The 20104-nt window shown below is 42.2% G+C and overlaps 1 protein-coding gene across 3 annotated transcripts in view; it reads right to left on the bottom strand.

Annotated features, from left to right (window-relative positions):
- The window catches only part of unc5cb (unc-5 netrin receptor Cb), a 112829-nt gene extending 103268 nt beyond the window's left edge, over positions 1-9561 (bottom strand). For all 3 annotated transcript variants that reach the window (XM_069513846.1, XM_069513847.1, XM_069513848.1), the window contains exon 1: positions 8938-9561. In XM_069513846.1, coding sequence (XP_069369947.1) covers positions 8938-9067 — 130 coding nt within the window. In that variant the 5' untranslated portion in view covers positions 9068-9561. The remainder of the gene's footprint in view (positions 1-8937) is intronic.
- Positions 9562-20104: the final 10543 nt, after the last annotated feature.

Below are 20104 nucleotides of genomic sequence, written 5' to 3'. Positions count from 1 at the left end.
TTTCCATGCCTGCGACAGTCAAGCGTGATTTCAGTAGCGCAGCGTAACTCTTACACTCATTTTGACTCTTCCCTGCTCGTGTCAGCAGGGGTACATGGAGGGTTGGATGAGAAGGGGGTTAATCATACAACAGCACATACCAATTGTGAAGCTTTAATTTAGCACCTCATTTAACTCAGTAAAAACAACAACTTTACAGGCTGGCATTCTGACACACATTTAATTCTGCCCTCTGGTAATGGTCTGCTCTGTTTAAAAGTCTGGCAGCTCGGTAGATAACAGATGGAAGAAAAATGAAGGGAATTATGAGAAAGATTGATTTCCTGGGGATGACTGGTCTGGTTTTCGCATAGATTTATCTGAAAGAGACTTGGTTATTGTTGAACAAACACACACAGGCACAGACAACACAAACAAAAGACTCACACCTACACAACATCATGGTCGTACAGAGAGCAAAGAAAACCGAAGTGCGCTGAATTATGTGAGTCAGAATGAAAATATTATACGAGGTGATAAGAGCAGAAAGAGTGTGAAATGTCAGGAATGCAACAATGACTTTCCTTTCAAAACGAATATGACTTCTCGTCCCTCAGATCTTAATGAATGGCTGTGTTGGTGCAAGTAATTATTTCTCGCAAAATAAACACAAATGTGCTGTAACTGAACAAACCCAACGTCTCTCTTGCCCTTTCCCTACAGTCTGGTATAACAACATTTATTCCTTTTGAAGAACAAGTACAAGCATTGTCCTTTTAGGCTTCCCGAGCCCATCTTTAAGGAACTGTAATGTAAACCAGAGGCTATAACTTCTCTTGTGGCATCTCAAAGCAGACACAGGAATGGAGGAAGAAAAAAGGAATGACGGAGGAGGGGGTGGCGGGCGGATAAAGTCCCTCATTTGAGCCCCATAAAGTACAAGGAGGAACAAACATTTATCTGTTGCAAGCCTTTCGCTGGATGCTTTAAGAGCACAGAAATAACAGAGAGCAAGATGCTGATAAAGTGGAGACAGGAAATGGGGAGCGTGGGTCTCCTGCTCTCATGTTTCAGCCAGGACCTGTGCCCCCCCCCCCTCTCCCTCTCTGTTCTGCTGACATACATAGACCACAACCCTTCCCAACCAGACATTAGTGCAGCGTCTGGAAACCACCACCCTTCTTCACAATGCAGAGATGTGACACACTCAACGGCAAAATGAAGCAAACGCGTCAGTCTGCAGGTATATGAAATGTGCGGCTGTATCCACTCGAGGGCTTAGCGAAATAGACGGCAGCTCGGAAAATGACTTATTACAGATGAATATTGTTCCTATTCTTCAGGAGGGTATTCATAGATTTGCTTTAGTCCCATTCCACTAGTGGAGCTCCGGCTCTGAGCACAAGACAGGGCAAAGCCAGGATTAAGGGTTTAGCTTTGTCAATCAGAGTCAGAACAGAGGGGAAGACAGCAGCTGTATTTCCATTCTGGAGAGCGTGCGCTTGATTTCCATGGAGGCATGAAAATTCAGGTGATTGCCAAAACCTCCGCGCTGCGCGTGTGACTCAGGTGTTGTGAGTCACCTCTGATATCATCTCACTCATTACCGCCTCAGTGGTATGTCGGCCTTTCTCATCAGACCTGGACATATAGCCTGGCTTTAACATCAAAAGGTGTCCCGGTGGCGACAGAGCAGAGGATTGAAAAAGAACGCTGCAATGATGATATTTGTATTCTGGACTGTTTTTCTGAACTCTCAAAACTGAGTCTCTGAATGATCCAATCATCTACTAAAACTATAATGTCCTAATTTAAAAGGAACAGAATGTTTATGGTCTTTTTACTTCTTCTTATACCTCATTTGTGTGAATGTGAATGATTTATGTACCAATAATAGAATTTATTATTATTATTATTATTATTGTGCCGTTGAGATTAGCTCAGTTTCAGTTAATTATTGGAAAGTCGACAGGATCACTGAAGCTACACTTTTTTTCCTACATTTTTACCGTTGCATGCAAACGTCCACAACAGTAAAATTGTTCTCAAGTGTGTTTACAACATTGGCTGTGGGCACGAAACAGGACGTGGTTCAAATGTTTGATCTATAGCAATTTAAATTCTTTGTAAACAGTGCACTTGGAAACTTTGTATATATTGTAAATTATGAGGTGTAGTTTAGGACCAACCGTCCATTTTAAAAGGATGGTTTTCCCCAACTTTGACGAGAGCTTCTACTTAGTCCAATTGAAATCCAACAGCAGAGTTAAGCCGGGATCATCTCACACCTTCAGACTGCATGCATGACATGTGTGTCCTAAATTTTCAGTGCACCGTCGGAGCTTCTCTGAACTCGCTGTGCCATATTAGGTCTGCGCTTGCCATGTTACCAAGGCTGCTCCGTGCTCCACGCTGGGCTGGGGGGAACTGAGACTGCAGGGAACACAGTTAGAGGACATTGGGGAAATAACAGCATTCCCACCGACTCTGCCTTTTACCGCTCATCAGCACTTTGAGCTTTTTATAGTGTCTGTGTGCATGCATAAGAGTAGCAGCACTGCAGCAGCGTCTCAAATCCCTAACTCTGTCTATTTTGCACCCTAATCCTCTTTACTAGGTAGAATAGCATGTATGGCAACAGTACAGGACGTTCGTGTTTTGCTGTGTCCACGGATGAGCTAAAGTATGGGGGAAAAATGCTGATGTTTGTCACAATTATAGAACGAACGAGAAAAAAAGCAGATAAGAAATGTGGACTTTATTACTAAACTAGAATAACACTCGGAAGAGAGAAAACCTCCACCACAATAGTCCCTTCAAATTCAATCAAGGTGCACCAAATTGTACATAATCAAGAATGCAAAATAGCAATAAAATATCTTTTAGTTATTCTTCTTTACCTGTGTTTGTAATGACCTGTCCATGAGTGATTGACATGTTAGGAACACAAAAATGCAGAAAGACATTAGCGGTTACGCACCGGGGGGGGGGGGGGGGGGGGGGGGGGGGGGGGCATGGTGCCAAATTAAAGGGCAGGAGTGGAGTATGTACTTATACTCACTCATGATGTGCTCTGTCAGCCCTGCTGCTTATAATGGCATGAGAAGGGCCACTTAACTTGTAATCACTTCTCTCTCTCCCCCATTGGCTCTGTCCTCCTCTCTAGTGTGCCCCCTGACCACCGCCACCACCCACCCACCCACTCATCCAAATTTTTCCGGCTCTGATCTCTAATCATAAATGAACTGTAGATCAAGAGCAGGGACAGTGGTCCACACCCCCCGTCCCCCTCCTCTGGCTGGGATCCCGTAATCACAGGGCTCTTGGGGCGAGTAAGAGGCCAACAAGCCTTTTGAATGACAAATGACTGCACCTCTAATGCATCAGCCGCCTCAACTCTGAAGAGCCATTTTCTGGTGGAGGGGGATATCGCAGGTAGGAAATCAGGTCACCACCACTATCATCACCCTCACAGTCATTATGTCCCATCTCCTCCGGTTGCGTACTTCTAAGTGGGACTTTTTTTATGCAATCATTTTCATTTGCTGTCTACGGCCTAAAAAGCTCAAATCCTGACAATGTAATATAGTAAATGAATCCCCTGCTGCACTTTGACTCACCCTGCTCTCACAAAAATCATAAGCAAGCCTTCACACACACACACACTATCTACAGGGTGCAGCAGACGTTGTGTGCAGACACACAGGTCAGACATTCTGGCACAGGCCTGCCTGTCAAGTGTTGCTACTTGTGCCGGGCTCTGCTAATGGACTGCTAATAGAAGTGAATGTTGCACTGTGAAGCTCCCCTGTAGTTGAGCGTGTCACACAGGGTGATTAATGACACACTCTCCGTCCCTCCCCTGTCCATCGCTGTCCCTCTCCATATCTTGCTTTCATCCCTCTCTCTCTCTCTCCTTCACTCCTTCTCTTCTACCTCTCACCACTAATCTTTCTGTCCCATTTGCTTCTCTTGTGTCCTTGCTATCACCCTCTTCTCACTCTTACCATCATTCCTCTTCTGCTCTGGGAGGGCGGGAGATTATAGCGCACAGGGATCTGGAATCATCATTACATTCCCCTCAAGTTTAATTACTTTGAAACGTTTGCAGTACAAGAGCAACACATAAAAATGACAACGAAACCACCAACAAAAACTTTACATTGCTGGAACAGTCACCGTTCCACTATGCTGGTTAGAGACATACTGTACACTTTATATAAAGATGGACGACTCATCGCCACTTCCTCTTGTTGTGCAAAAATGAAGCCATAAGACCTATGTGACAATCAACCACCGAGGGGATATCAAGATGACTTGGCTTCACTATTGGGGACCTGTAATTTTGTCTAAGACACACAGAAGAATTGTGACTGTGAATTTGGGAGTTTTAAAAAGCCTGCAGAGACGTTTACACTGTCATTAAATACACAAATTAAACACGATGCATTCTGGGGGATGGTTATATTAAATATAATAACATTGACTGAGGCATTAAATGAGCCTCAGATATAACAGAGTAATTTAGAATGTATCCATCAGGGAGAACAAAGAGAGAAAAGTGAGACCGATTTTTAATAAATAGAACTTGTAAATCAAAAAAGAAACATGTAGTTGCACTACAGGAATTTGGACTCACAACTTCAGTCACACCTAAAATCCTGGTTTCGATGACAGTAACAATATTTGCTTCCAGATGATCCTCACGAACTGTTTCCCAGCCCCGGAAATAGCCACAGTGTTTATATTTAACTTTTCAATAACAATAGTGCACGACATCATGCGGAGCAGGGACGCAAACTCAGCAGCCACTTTTTCACAGTAATTATCACTCACCACCACGTCTGCGGCTCAGCTAGCACCCAGCATGCACCTCTGCTCCCCCTAAGCAGAGTCGGACCATACTGTACAGACTGTTTGCTTTGCCCTCTTTCTTCACCTGCACATGGGCGAGTGTGTTACCGAATCTTAATTTCCTTCAATTACATCAAATTGCCTGACTTTAAGGGGTGTTGTACTGCTGGCACTGGCCAAAGGCTATCATAGGAGGTAATTCCCAACTACTGCTCCTTCAACACAATGCGCTCATTGTGCGTACAGGCCCTGTTTATAGAATGACCGCAGTGGCTGTGAAATTAGTGGCCCCAAAGGAGCCAGTTGTCAGGCCACATGGAAGCCTGTTAGAATAATAACGATAGAAATAACATTGGCATTTACCTGCACTGTTAAGGCAGCGCTCAGATCGGTCTGAGAGAGAGTGTTGCACGCACAACGTCTTACTGTGCGCTGAGTCACAACATTTCAGAAACCATATAAATATATATTAAAAGAGGCTTCAACTTTTCCCTCCATAAACAGGCCTCAGAGGACACATCATCAGAAAGTGGAGAGACGGGAACATGGTGTAAGAGTAAGAAAAGGAAGAGGGAGAAAAGAAAAGCAGCATTGTGGAAAAGCTGAACTTATCCCAGGAAGGCCAGCACCCATGGGCTGAGCTTTATGAATGAAGTCCGCTGCCTGACACGAAGATACACTATGAAAACGTCAGTGTTAACGTGTGTAACGTGCGGCCGTGAAAAGAAATAAGGGATCGATGAAAGAACAACTTCCTCCTCCCGTCTTCATACATTCAACATCTTGAACTAGCACTCACAGCACATGCGTCTGCCAAGAACCAACCGTCCACTTAAATTCAATCAAGCTGAACCACACATTACACCCTCGTAGATATCACACTGTAAATTCTAACACTGTTAGAATGTGTTGCTTATTTAAAAAAATGATAATTGTATACCTAACTCTTTTTTTTACTTGTTATTAAAACTCATCTTAAATAATTTACTTGTATTAAAAAAAACTAAAAAAAAAAAATCCTTGGTACTTAAGCAGCCTACACATTAGAGATACTTCTACTTTACTCAAGCTTCTTCTTTTATGCTACTTTCTATTTTTACTCCACCACATTTATGAGGGAAATAGTGAATACACCTTTTAGTATACTTCATTCATCACTAGAATATCGTCGTAAAAGCAGTTTTTGTAAATGTGGCTGTTTTTTGCTCTCAAGGCCCATGAATTATTCCCTGAGAAATCAAGGAAAATGGTGAAAAACACCACATCTCACAATGTTCACAAAAATATCAAATTCCTTGATCCACCCCCTGCGCTCCATCCGCACCAAAATTTAATGGGTTCTTCCCTGACCCATACCACTTTCCTCAAACCACTTTCAGAGTAATCTGTCCATTAGTTTTTGTAAAATCTTTCTCCCAAAGAAACCAATAAATAAAACAGCAGAGAATACATATCCTCCTGGGCAGAGGTCATGATTTTCCTAAAACTGCAATGCTTCATTTGCTGCGGTGGTTTGGAAATCCTCCTTGAGCCCATCTCACCTCGGAGGCACATTTAATATGTGAAATCAATAAAAGAAAGTGTAGCTGCATGGTCAGTCTGTTTAATGGATAAAATAAATCCTAATATTTCAGATCCACCAATTAGAAGAGAAGCCTGTTTTTTTACAATCTTACTTCCCCCAGCAGGAGACAAACATGCTGCAAACATCTCTTACAGTTTGTTTCCACATATGATCCTGTCTTTAATAGGGAGGCACTCCCATCACAACTCGACACCTTTTAAAAAAACAACATGTACATATGACACGGACACTGCACAGAAACGTTACAGCTCTGCCTCTGTGCTGTGAAGTACAGAAGTTCATCTGTTCTCGCACCGGGGGTTTCCAATCAGGCTACTGTCACAGAGCTCTCGGCTACCTCTCTGGCAGCTCCCAGCTTATATCTGTCTCAACCTGTCTCCTTTGTCAAGAGTTCAACAGGTTAATGAGCGCTCTCATTTCCCCAGTGCTCACTCTCCTGTGTGTGTGTGTGTGTGTGTGTGATGAGTGCACCTCCTCTTAGGGCAAAGTCAGAAGGTAAAAATAAGCAGCAGCCACATGATATGTACGGAAAATACGTTTCAAATACGCAGGGAAAAGGGGGGATGACGTGGTGAGGAGCGCCCCGGGGTAAGCGAGCCACTGTAATCACCAGTAGTTTTACACTGAAGAAGTGACTCTCCGGCGATTTGGAAAACGTGTGGAGCTCATCGGAGCCCAAAAATAGCGAGGGCCCATTAATTAGTCTCAAACAATGTTCTCCTGCTGTATCGACCTCTTAATGGACAGAGGAGGACCTTGTTCGTATTCCCATCCAGTCAATGACACAGGGCTCTCTGGGGTTTAGGAATGGGTATTATGTCATCTCACCCTTCCCTTCAGAAACCGGACCTGTGCTGTTTCTCCCCCCCACACTCTTCCTCTCCCATTGCTTTTTTTGCTCATTAACTATGTAGGAGAGAGATGGAGGTCTGGGGCGGCTAGATAAGGTTGCTCGCAGACCCTCATCCCTGTCTCGGCTATGTGCTCGGACCGCAAATTTGAGCGCGTGTTGCTCTTGCATGAGCAGCAAAGCCTTAGCCTTAAAAAAGAAAAAAAACATATTAGGCCACAGAGAAAACCTCTACCTAAGGTGTTTCCTTGTAGAAGTCTGTCATCTGCAGCCCCCAAAAATCTCCTCAATCCCCCCACACCCATCTCCACATGTTATTCAGCCACAGCTCATTCCAGAAAGAGCAGTGCAGAGACCACCTACGTTTGACTCCAGCAGCACATACACACACTTGGCATCTGAGACACATGCACAAACACATCATAATGCGCATACACCCCTCACACACATGGGTTCCTCCTAGCTGCCTTTGTTTGACAGACAATCCCACTCAGGAGAGAGCAGATTAAGTGAATGGCTTCAGGTGCCGTGGCATTATCTCTGCGCTTTCCATAACTGACGGCAACTGTGGGGTTCACAGAAAATATCTTTCAACACACGACTGAGGAAAAAGGCTGAGGACGCACCGAGGGTTTAAAATGTGCTCACTGACTGACGCTGACAAATTTAAAGTCGTTTAAATGAGAAGTGCCGTGTTGAAAACAAAAATGGATAATTCCTGTGTTTCACCGCTTCATATTTCAGACATGTTATTCAGTCCTGATAAAGACGGCTTCTCAGAGCAAAGGTCAGGACCATGACAGCTTACATGTAGCTTGAATCTGATATCAGAGGAGGGGGCGCTTATTCCCAAACAAAGCAAATCACATTTGTGGAGTTATACTGGTTATTTATACGTCATTTCAAAACAGAGCAATGCTGAATAACTGTTTTATTGTTTCACAATGGGAACTGAAGAGCTGAGTGAATGAAAGTTCAGCCTCTCATCCTGTGACCTCCTTTTGGAATTACAGTTAAAAAGTGGCCGAGAATCTGAACTTACATTTAATTTAGTAAATAATGATAATTACGTACATATTATATCCTGCAGCTTGTTCCCCATGATTTCAGTTTCACAACAGTGTTTGAGGTTAGAATCAAGTGGGTTATAAAACACACATTTTATTTGGATGTGAGAAGCTCTGTATAGAGCAGCACTTTGTTTCCTTGGAGAAACAGATACAATAGTCTGACTGCTTCTGTTTACAAAATGCTTGTTGTGCTTTTACACAAGTATTGAATTTCTTTTGAAATGAAATGAAACAGTGGCCACGTTTTTTCAACTCTTGTTAATGAATTTAAATATGATAAACGTGTTTTTTTTTTCAGGGAACCTTTTATTTGCACTCTGGATTTATATTATTTGACTGTGAGGGTGTATTAGCCTGTAGTAGGCCCACTTGTTTTGAAGCATTGCAGACTCAAGGCTGGATTTATCCTCTAATCTTTATGAAAGCCTGTGACCAAAATGGTTGGAAAGACAATTTCTCTGATACGTGTGTGACTAAACTCTGCTCAGGTGGTTCCTCCTGATGCGCACCAACCCCCTGCTGAAGCTTACAGGACTTTACACAACTTTTTTTAAGAGAGTACACGATTCCAAGTTCACGGGTCAAGAAAGTGCGTTTACCTTGAGCCACTGTGAGATCCACAAGGAGAAGCAGCAAAAGCCAGGACACGGTCCGCATCTCAGGTGAGGATCTTGGCACTTTTCCTCCGTGTTTGTGAGTCTGTGCGCTGCCGCCGCCGCCGCACCTCATGACGAGGAGTCAAACTCCGCTCAGAGCCAGTAAGTCCGTCTCACTGGGAAAATGCGCTCAAACACGCGTCGTCGTTGCGCGCCGCAGCCAAATATTCACCCCGGCGCAACAAACAAGAAAGCAGCTCTGCGTAAAAATGGATCCAGCGCTGTGTTTTCTTGCGCACATACGAAGTGTGACAGTTTACTACGGATCAAGAGGCGGGTGCATCGCCCTCCGTGTGAGGAAGATGTTGCATTAAAACCTGCCGCCGTCCGCTCTCCCCCTGGAAGCTGCACTTGGTCTGTGGAGAAGTGTGGATCGATGTCTTATTAATGGCAAATTCATGCTCCGGTCAGTCCCGCACACACTAAAGCCAAAGTCCTCCGGTGAGTCCCCCTCTGTGGCACCTTTCACGCGTGCAGGAGTGTGTGGGAGTGTGTGAGAGGAACATGTGTGTGTGCGCCGTCTGCGCTCCACTGACAGGACTGAGCAGGAGGAGGAAGGAGCAGTCTCTGCGGGCTACCTTTCTCCTTCAGCCAATCCAAGTGCTCCGGCAAGTGGCGGCTCTGTATCAAAACCTGGCCCGGACAGCAGCGAGGAATGGATGGAGTTTTATTACTTCCATGATAATTGGGAAGTCAACCGAATGTGACAATCCCTGATGCTCCAGGGAGGATTCTGCAGTCACCTAGTTGATTAAGTCTCTGTATTCTATATGAATCCATAAATAGAAAAATGCATCTATACAAAATATGTTGAATAGATGTATTTATCGCAGGGTTCGTTCTTCGAAGGGATCTATTGGCATAAATTGAATATAAATAAAATAAAATAAATACCTGTGATGTTTTCACTAGTGTGTGATCACCTAAATTGTCTTTACCCTTAAATGAGCTCTTTATATTTAAATACTTTATATTTACATCTGGAGCAGGTCCTCTCTACAGAGGCCACCATGTTTTTTACAGTAGCCCGGGCTGGACAAACTAAACATCTTTTGAGTTTTAATGAGGACTGAAGCTGCCACAGGTTCTCTTCATGTTTGGAAGGAGAGGGTGAGGTGAGGGGTGTTCAGCTGCAACATGCAACGTCACCACTAGATGTCACTAAATTCTACACACTGAACCTTTACGGAACATTGGTAAAATAAAAATATCTTGCAAGATTGTTTGTGTTTATTCTGTAATTTCATGTTTGTACAGCACTTTGTAACTTTGGTTTTAAAAGGTGCTCAATGAATAAAATTGACTTACTCACTTATTCTAAAGTTAAAGTACCACTACCACAATGTAAAATTACTCTAGTACACTATGTAAACCTGAGGGGTCATCTGAATTCCTACTTCTTCTCACTGGTCTTTAATTCAAGTTGAGTTTGAGACCTTGATTTGGTTTCTAGTACATTGTGCAATATCTTAACACCATAGACTGTATATGAAGAGCTTAACACTCAAACACAAAAAATGTCATTGCTTTTTGTATTTTAGATTTATACCCTGTTTGCTCTTTGTATTTTCAGCCTCTTCAGTACATGATCTAGAAATAAACTTTGACTTGACGAGTTGAACTCGAAGAAGAAGGGAGATAAATCTATATTCTAAGGCATATATACACAAAAAAATCTGTGTCTCTCAAGTTCCTTATTCTTTGAGTTATTTGAGTTATTTGAATAAATTCATACATTTCATTGAAGTTGAAAGGGCAAAAGTCTCCTTGGTGGAATCTTTACCATCTCTTTTCTGAAACATGAGCTCAAAACTGTACCAGCAAAACAAATGAAGTGAAGTGGGAAGCACATTTTTTTTCTTTCTTCTTATTCTTCTTATGTTGGGTACTCTCAGAAATTGAAAAATTGTAAACAGATGCTTCCATTTCCTGGTCCCTCTGTGTATTTTGAAAACATAAATTGTCATTAATTTAGTTCAGCCACTGCAACAGGAAGGCATAAATTATCTGCCTGGGTCCTGCTCTCGCCCTTCTTTCAGCCACTCTAATTGTTATTTAGAAGTAGTAATAGCATGTCACAGTGTCTGATCAATAATGAGTTCACCCTAACGGCCATACAATCACACAAACACACACACACACACACACACACACACACACACGCACACACACAAACACACACACACACACACACACACACAAACACACACACAGAAGCTTTGCAGGGGGAAATTTGTTTCAGTGATTCCGATAAAAGGCTGATGAGTGATTACACATGCATGACAGATGTCGAGGCAATGCCCCCAACACGATGTGATTAATGTGAAATATGAGCTTGACACCATCTCTGAAGCAAAATGAAACATGATAACTTAAAATATGAATCTAATTGAAGAAAAATGATTTTCTCCTCCCCTCCATCACCGTGTTTTTAATGTACGCTGATGTCAATGGGCAGCTGTCGTCTTGCTGGCATTTCAATTACAGGTGTGCTATGCAGGAAATTGCTTTTATTCTAGACTCAAACTCTTCCACGGCGGTGGGGGTTGGGGGGGTGGGGGGGCTGTTTGGTTTGGGTCGCCCCTTTCGCACCTCATCTTGCTGCAAGTGTCAATTTGTACACAGGGAGTGTCACAGCGAAGGCCACATCATGGCATCCTCACCAGCTGGTCACATCACAAACCAGGATTTCTCACATCGCGCTTTATTCCTCCACTCCTCAGTCAAGCAGTCCTGGTGATGACTCACATATACAGCTCCATTTTCTTGTTCTTTGCTGACTAGAGTGGAAAGTGGCGAATAGCCCTCTGCTGCTGCTGCAGCCCATCCAATTCAAGGTTAAATGATGTGTGCTTTCAGAAATATCCTCCTGCACACTGCTGTTGTACTGAGTTGTCAGTGATTTGTGGCCTGTTAACTTGAACAAGTTTTTGCCATTCTCCTCTGACATCTTACATCAGCCTCTGAGGTGCAGACTCTGAAAATGGGGAACAGCAACGTAGGTTCTCAACAAAATCATAATCTAAATTTCTGTTTAGCAGAAAAGCAGATTTTTTAATATTAACAGTTTTTAAATATGGGAATCGGCACGTCTTCCTTTAAATTAGTTGCAGTACAAAACCATCATAATAACATAGAACTCAAATCAACTTACATATTTTTATATTCATTCTATATCTTCTTTTGTTTGCTCTAAAGCTGCAAGGTTTGAAATTGTGTTAGGAGAATAAAGGAGAGATGGATGGAAGATGTCCTCAATTTTTTCTGGAGAAGAGGAAAACACTCATGTAATCCTAAACATCCTTTGCTCCCCCGTGTAAGCTTCTTCAAAGGGGACATTGCAAGTGCATCAGGAGTGAGGCTATCATAAAAATCCTGAGGTGTTAACGCCCCAAAGATTGTTAATAGGCCCCTTTCAGCAAATAACGCTCCTCACATGCACAGCAAAAAGCATTTCTACCACAGGACGGCTGCTAGATGGATGTTTGAGTCTCACAGGAAACTTGACACTGTGGCAGAAGACAACCCCAAGAGGGCAGGCGTTTCTGAGATGCTGGAAGTGGAGCGTCTGGACCAAGGAGCTGCCACTTAAATCAAATATCTTACCCATTTTAGCTTGCAGCTTAACAGCACCCGCACCCCTGAACCTTTCTGCATGCTTTATAACTATGCTTTATTTACACATGACTCACTGTCTGAGTCACTTATCTGTTTGCTATAATGGGAAGGACTCAGATAAACACAGAGAGTGAACAAATTTCCTCTTCATTTCTCCCAAAATTCACACGTTCACCCTCGTGAACTAATAAATGTGTGAAAAGCATTAAACTCTGTGTCACATTGGAAGGACTGGTAAAAATGTGGACTTGTGTTTTCAGCTGTGGGGAGCTGTACAGTCCAGAGCCAATCAGGGGATCAACATCTAAAAAGCTCTGTCTTACCAACCTTTACTGGCATGTATCAGAATGCTTCAAGACATTAGTGATTGAGTGAATCTCCATCTACCACCCACTAGCATCTGGCTTATACTATATCTACAATGGGTCAAATGACTCTGCAGCAGTTGACGGTTTTTATTGACTCTGGCTCCAATCAGCAGTGATGGAAACATGAGACCCGGGTGAACGCGCTAATTTCTTCTCCCTCTTCTTCCTCTGCTGGACACTAGAGGATTTTCAACTCTTGACAGATTTCAAAAACGTGGGAGACCACAGACATAATGACACATTTAACCCATTATTAATCTTACAATCTTCAGAACACACACACTGAACTATTTGACCAGAACGTCAGACACATAGACTGTATATTAAGAGGTCAGACCACACACTTGCTATAGGAAACGATTTCACGGTGGCGATTTCCAGAGACTTGAAATTTCACACAAACTCTCTTTTAGGCGCATTACCGCCACCTTCTGAACTGGAGTGTAGACACTCGTGATTAAACGTAACTTCAGAAGAAAAACAAACATGGATGAAGAAGGCGTGTGTGTCTACCCCTTTGTGATCCTCGACCTTTCCACCAGTGCCATCATTAAGTCTGAATCTAACATTGTTCATTTATGTAATTTATGGCCGAAACACTAACAAAACATGTTCTCATTAGCCCCAGCTGTACGTAACGTTTTTTGCAACAAATGTTAGCATGTTAACATGTTCATCTTACATGTTGACCTACTGTACATGTTAGCACATGGATGTCGGCCTTCAGCCTCACAGAGCTGCCGGCATGTCTTAACACCCTTGGTCCTTTTACCAAACATTTAATTCTACGTCAAATGTTTCTCAGCGCAGCACATGTCAGACATCGCATATTGCAGCCGAGCGCTCACTGGCCCTCCGTCTCTCCCGTCAGGCCGCTGATCAATTAGACAGAGCGACAGGCAGTCACACAGATTGATAGGCAGACAAACAAACAGTGAGATATGCAGGCAGACTGATGATAATGCCGAGGCAACATAATGCAGCTTCTGTGTGGGACCCACTCCCCAACTCCGACCCATCCCCCCTTCCCATCGCCGCCCACATACACACAACCTGGCCTCAGCTTCTTTCTAATTTGAAAGATAAACATCACAGGGTGAAAATGGAATTGGAAATTAATCACAGCTATAAATTAAGTCACCTTTAGGGGTATCCTTCGTCCTCATCCACAGAGTTACAGGTAGACAGCTGCAGTTGCTCCATGTGCAGGGCTGCAGGATAGAGAGAATTTTCGAATGGTGACAAATGGCATAATATGATTTGCACACAAAGCAGTGGTTTGGGGGCTGATTTTTCTTACAACGGTGAGCCACAGAGAGACAGTGACTGCTGGTGTATGTGGCAGTATGTGCCACACAATAAAGCTGCTTTCCGTCGCTTTGGGCACATTTTACTGCTGCTCTTGATATCAGTATTAAAAGTGATTTGTAGCTCCATATGTGGCAAGGAATCAAAACTTAATTTAGGCAGATAAAGATGCCATTTGGGAAGGAGATAAAGTGCTGCATCATGGGAGATGTGTTCCCCAGCCTGCTCTCAGCTCCTCACCCGTACAGCGCCCTCAGATTTACTAGCTCTTTTTTCCTGCTCCATAAAACAGCAAATCTGCTCGCCAGGCGACACAGGCAAATGTTAATGGATTCATTTGTCAAGAACCTTCCACTTATTTACAGTCCTCTTCCATTACCGCTGCTCCTCCTCTAAGAGAAAAAAACAGTGGCCAAAGTCAAAATATCGATTTTCCTGTCCGTCACGATCGTGAGTCATCCTGTAAAACACGCCGAGCCAAAGACACTGCTGCCACCAGGGGTGTGTTTCAACATGACAGTTACACAATCAGCACACATGCTTTTTTTTTGGTGTCTCCCATTGCTGCAGTTATGTAATATAACAAGACTGAAATATGAAATGCATCATAATTGCAATCGTTTTGAATAAAAAGCGTCATGATATTGAATTGAATTCTCCATTATCTGCAAGTCATGTGATGAACGCACCTTATAGGTAGTGAATTGTATTTTCATGCTTTTGTGTCACGACTCAGTTTCAATGAATGTGTAATTTGCTGGCCTTATAAATTTAAAGAACTTTACACAACCACTGAACACATCAAAATGGAGAATGTTTCATTTATTCATCATTTTTTTGGTTTTAGATCGTGCTCAGAGTGAAGCATGGGGTTTTAAATATTTTATATAGGACTTATTTTACTGAGACAGTGGTTCAGGGCCAAAATGGAAATTAAACACAATATACCAGAAACACCTGAGTGGTGGTTCTCAAAACTGTTTTTACTTCAAATTTCCAAAGTTTTTTTGGTCTTCCATGATGTGGGTTCACTAATGTTGTTTGTACTTATACCACATGTATAGTACCGTGGCTGATTATACTGACGTGCTACGGCTCATAAGACCACCTGGCTTACTACAACGTGACTGCAGACACAAGCCAGACACTGAGCCTGCGCACCAGACGATGATAGTTGGTCAGATTTCACATTTGAACACGTCAGACCAGATACAGCCCTCAACAACACATATCTTCTCCACTGCTCATGGTCTGTCTTTTTTGTGGATGAAACTTTCCTCGATCATACAAGAAGTAAAAATGCAATTTAAATATATCTAAAAGCAAATACTGACTTTTACTAAAGTAGAAAAGTTAATATGGTACTTTTACTTGTGCACATTTTTGTCGATTTATCTATACTTATTAGTTAAATGTTTGAGTACCTTCTCTACCACTGCATATATGACAATATGAGCAAAAATATGGTCAGAAGATTTGCATTTTTACTGATGTAGCAGCAGAAATCTCACTTGTTGTGGTCTTAGAAGAAGCACATTATTAATCCCTCCAGGGTAAATGTCTTTATCACTGAAACATCAAAAGCAACGCAAGGCAAACATAGTGCCAAACATAAGCAGGTCACACACAAGCCAATGGCTCATACATATGCACAGCCAATTTACACATTCTAGAAACTACCCGGTATAGCTTGAAAAAAGAATCTTGTGCAACATTCATTTTTTGGGGAGAAATAATGATAAATCAGTGGTTTGTAATCTAACTGTTTTCTCACATCCCATGGAACTAAATGTTGCATAATATGCAGCAGGATACGTTCATGTTTGCTCCACTTTCTCTGCACAGTTTCCCTGTCAATGGTTTTCACTGGGAAACTGAAGTTCATCACGGCTCTCTCTTTGGATTACAGTCACTCAAACAAAACAGTTGGATAGCAGCTGGTGGGACTTCAACAGGAAAGCAGCGCTACAGTATCCACAAGGCAGTTGTATGTGAATCATTGTTTAATAAACACATGTGCATCCTTGAAGAGAAGTATTTGCTCTCTTTCCACTGAACGATGTGACTCCAATCCACAGAGGTTCCGGCTTGGCCTTTGCTAACCATATAAGAGCTCCTGATTACCGCTGGCTCGCCCGGGCTCAGAGGCCACACTCACAAGGCACACGCGGCATCGGCAGCATCCCACAGGCTCCCGTCCATACATCTGCTTCATCCCTCCTCGTCTCCTATTTCCTTCTCTTTCCTCTTCCACAGTCCCCTCCTCATCTGGGGAGATGGTTTGGCCTTTCTGAAGTAAACAGGCATTAATCACTCCTTGAGAGGGAATTGTCTGAGGGACAGCCCACGGCATTTGAAGGGGGCCACACGGAGGCACGTGGGAGCAGGAGATAGATGTAGTAGGGGTACGGGGTGTTGCAGCCCCCTATGGGATGTGTACAGCACCAGCTGATGGGGTCAGTGTGTCCACCTTGGATAAGTGTGTCAAGGACAGCGAGAGGAGGAGGTGGGACTTTGGCTCTGGGTGAAACACGCCGCTCTAAATTGGAGCAGTGGGCTGACAGCAAGTTCTTTGTTTCTTCTTCTTCTTTTTGAAGAATAAAAGGAGATCACACTTGTGGATAAGCATAAATTAATGAGTGATCTATCATGAATATGAGAGATGAGAGAGTAAGAAAAAAACACATCACACACTCTCTCTGATAAATGTCAGCAAAAGATCTGTTGTGTTCTCCATACAGAACCGAGACGTGGATGCGGGTTTGCATTCTTTGACTTTTCAGATCTTTGATATTTGGCGCCAAACCTACTTTTGGCAGAAAGTTTGCGGGTAGAGCTTCAAGATAATGTAAACCCCCCCATTGAGAAAATGAGGACAAATATTTATGATTTCTCCATTTTTGATGTGCTACAGTCATTATTAGCTGGGAGACGGATGAATAACATGATCTAACACAGTTTATGAACCATGAATGGAAAGTGCAATTACCATTTGAATCAGAATTACTTCTTCTTCTTCTTAACTAATGACATTAAAACCTTCTTTAAAGTGCTTTTTGATTAATGCATAAAAGGATATTGTGGTTTTTGTGTATTTATAATAATAACTTGTTTGTTTCAACATACATACAATGTTTTAATGTATTATTCCTATACATCACATTACACCTAATACAAAATTATAGTGTGTTACAAGTGTCATAATACTACTCTATTGGAGCCAAAATATGGCAGAGGGATAATAAAGTCAAGTTTAGTCTGACACTGAACAGCTATCACCTTCATTTGCAATCTCAGCTCATTAGTCCAAGTATACTCGGGACATGAGTGAAACACGGTGGCATAAAGACGTCGCTCACACACGACCACCAAACTCTGTCATCAATTACCATCATCTGCTATTTAACTAGAATCACCGGCGTTGATGTACTGTACATCACCTCCAGTATTGTGGGAATTATTTATGAAGGTGCCATTTTTACTGGCAAGGAATAGACGAGAAAGATGTGGAGCTGAAACGCATAAAAAATGCATTACATTACAGGTGATAAGTACCAGGGTGCAAAAATACCACAGCAGTTTTCTTACTTATTTATTTTCTTAATATTATTGATGTTAGAGTTGACAGAGAGAACTGCAGAAATGTTATTCTACTAATGAAAAAATATGTTCTGCTTTGTAAACTCGGATCGAAATGACCGGAGAGGACGTGTCTGCGCTTGAATTCTCTTCATTTTAAGTCTAGAGACCGGCCACAGCTTGAGTGGCTCTTTGCAAACAATTTTCATTCTCCAGCTCAACAAATGACTTCATCTCCCCGAGCCACATAAACATGTAGAAGTGGGGTCATTATTTTGTCTCACTTTTTCCAAAACAAAAATTTCCCTTAATGCACCGTAGGTAAGTGTTTAACCAAGATGGCTCTGCAGAACCAAGAGAATGAACCCTCTGACACCGGTGATCATCAGACTTTTATTCATAGGTCAGAGCTTTCAACTGATCCTGTGAACACACAACAATTAACTAAAGGATCAACAGATTTCAGAATGACTTTAGAGATCCATTGACTTTGCCCATATAGCGCCACCCTGAGGTTGACATTTCCTCAAGGAAATTTAGGGGGATTAATAAGGATGAACAGCTTTTTTTCTTCATGCTGTTAATTAGGTCCACCCAGACAGACAATTTTAAAGGACAGGTCCAAACTTTTGTTTTTCAACAGTTTGTTAAAAACAACTCTTAAATTGTATTTATCTATTATAATTTATATCATTTTAGTCATCATTGTATTTCATTGATTTGTTTATACCTGTATGTACATTACAAGTCTCAAACAAACCTCCCTAATGTGACTTAATGGGGCAAAACTCTCTGAAGCAGATGCATGGTTTCAGTAGTGTGAGCCAAAGTCGATATCCTCCAAAATTGTAATAATAGTGTCTCCATGCTGAGCTGCAGCAGAGGCATACTTAGACATAGTTGGAAATTTGTACTACAAAGACTCAGGTTGCATCGCATTAACTTCAACTGCATTTTTGGACTGAATGAAAACTGCAGATTTTGTCCCCTTCCATTAAATAGCATTAGGAAAGGTTGATACACGTGTAGTTATTGTAGTAAGGTGGACTTATATCTTTAGATAAAATATTTATGCTGATCATTGTTTGTACTTTGTTAAGTTTTGTGAATTTCCCCTCGACAGGCTCGTTTCATGTGTTAAAGCCGCTACAGCTTGTGCCGGTCTCCAGCTCGTTACGACAGCAGCACTCAGGCAGCAGGGAGACATATGCTGCTCATCTCAAGTGGTGCTTTAAAAGGTATTGATGGTTTAAAAGCAGCTCGTAAGTGATCAATGAGGAGACCTCAGTCTGTTTCATCGTCATGGTGGACAATGATTAACCAAACTCTACAGTCTCAGTATGCATGCACATTTCAAACTGAGTCACATAATCCAGCCTCACACAACACTTCACTAGTGTTGCTATTTATAGGGGTGATTATAAATTTGTTTATGCCATTAGATCCCATATCACACGTATTATTTGCCAAATAAATCATTGTGGAAGTTAGCAGCTTTAAAGGTCCTCTTAAGTGACAATTGGGTAACAATTGGAGCATTGGCAGAGCAAGAGCAACACATTACAATCAGCCAGATGGCTACCAAGAAATGTTTGGAGATAACTGCAAAGGAGAGAAAAAGCAGATTTCATACTGAAAGTTTATCTTTCATGTCTTTAATAACCCGAAGCTCCATAAAGCTGCCAGCATTTAAAAGTTTTTATCTCCCAGTTTTTTTAAAGTGTCTAATGTTTATGTAGAACAAATGCCACCTTGCTAGAAAACCAATGCAGTGCACACCCGCAGACTTTATTTAGAGATAGACGACATGACAGATCCTCAAAAGTGAAGCTAAAACATTTCGATCGCCCCCTAGTGGCTGGCTGAAGTATGGGGCATTAATTATGCCTCCATGTTAGCGGTTGGGACATGGAATAAACTAAACCGACAAAGTACAAATGAAAGTCAACTACATTTTTCTGTCATTTTAAGTAGTTCTTCACACAGAGATATGCCGAAGGGTTGATTTGTTTCAGGATGTTTGGTTTTGAATACAGCAGAAACTGACTCCTGATTGGTTGAGCTACTCATGGCTCCACCTCCCGTTTGGGTTGTTCTTTCAATCATTGATATTGATGATTCAAAAATAATTTGGCTTGTTTTCATCGTAACGTATTTTTTGGTGTAGTTGCTGTCCCGTCCTGCTCGCCAACCCTCTAATTAACAGTTCTGCAGAAGTCTGAATCACTCTCATTTGG

This window comes from Paralichthys olivaceus, chromosome 18 (genome assembly GCF_024713975.1).
Source record: "Paralichthys olivaceus isolate ysfri-2021 chromosome 18, ASM2471397v2, whole genome shotgun sequence".
In the NCBI taxonomy this organism is placed as follows: domain Eukaryota; kingdom Metazoa; phylum Chordata; class Actinopteri; order Pleuronectiformes; family Paralichthyidae; genus Paralichthys; species Paralichthys olivaceus.
Note: the sequence above shows the minus strand (reverse complement) of the source record. Positions and strands in the feature narration are given on the sequence as shown.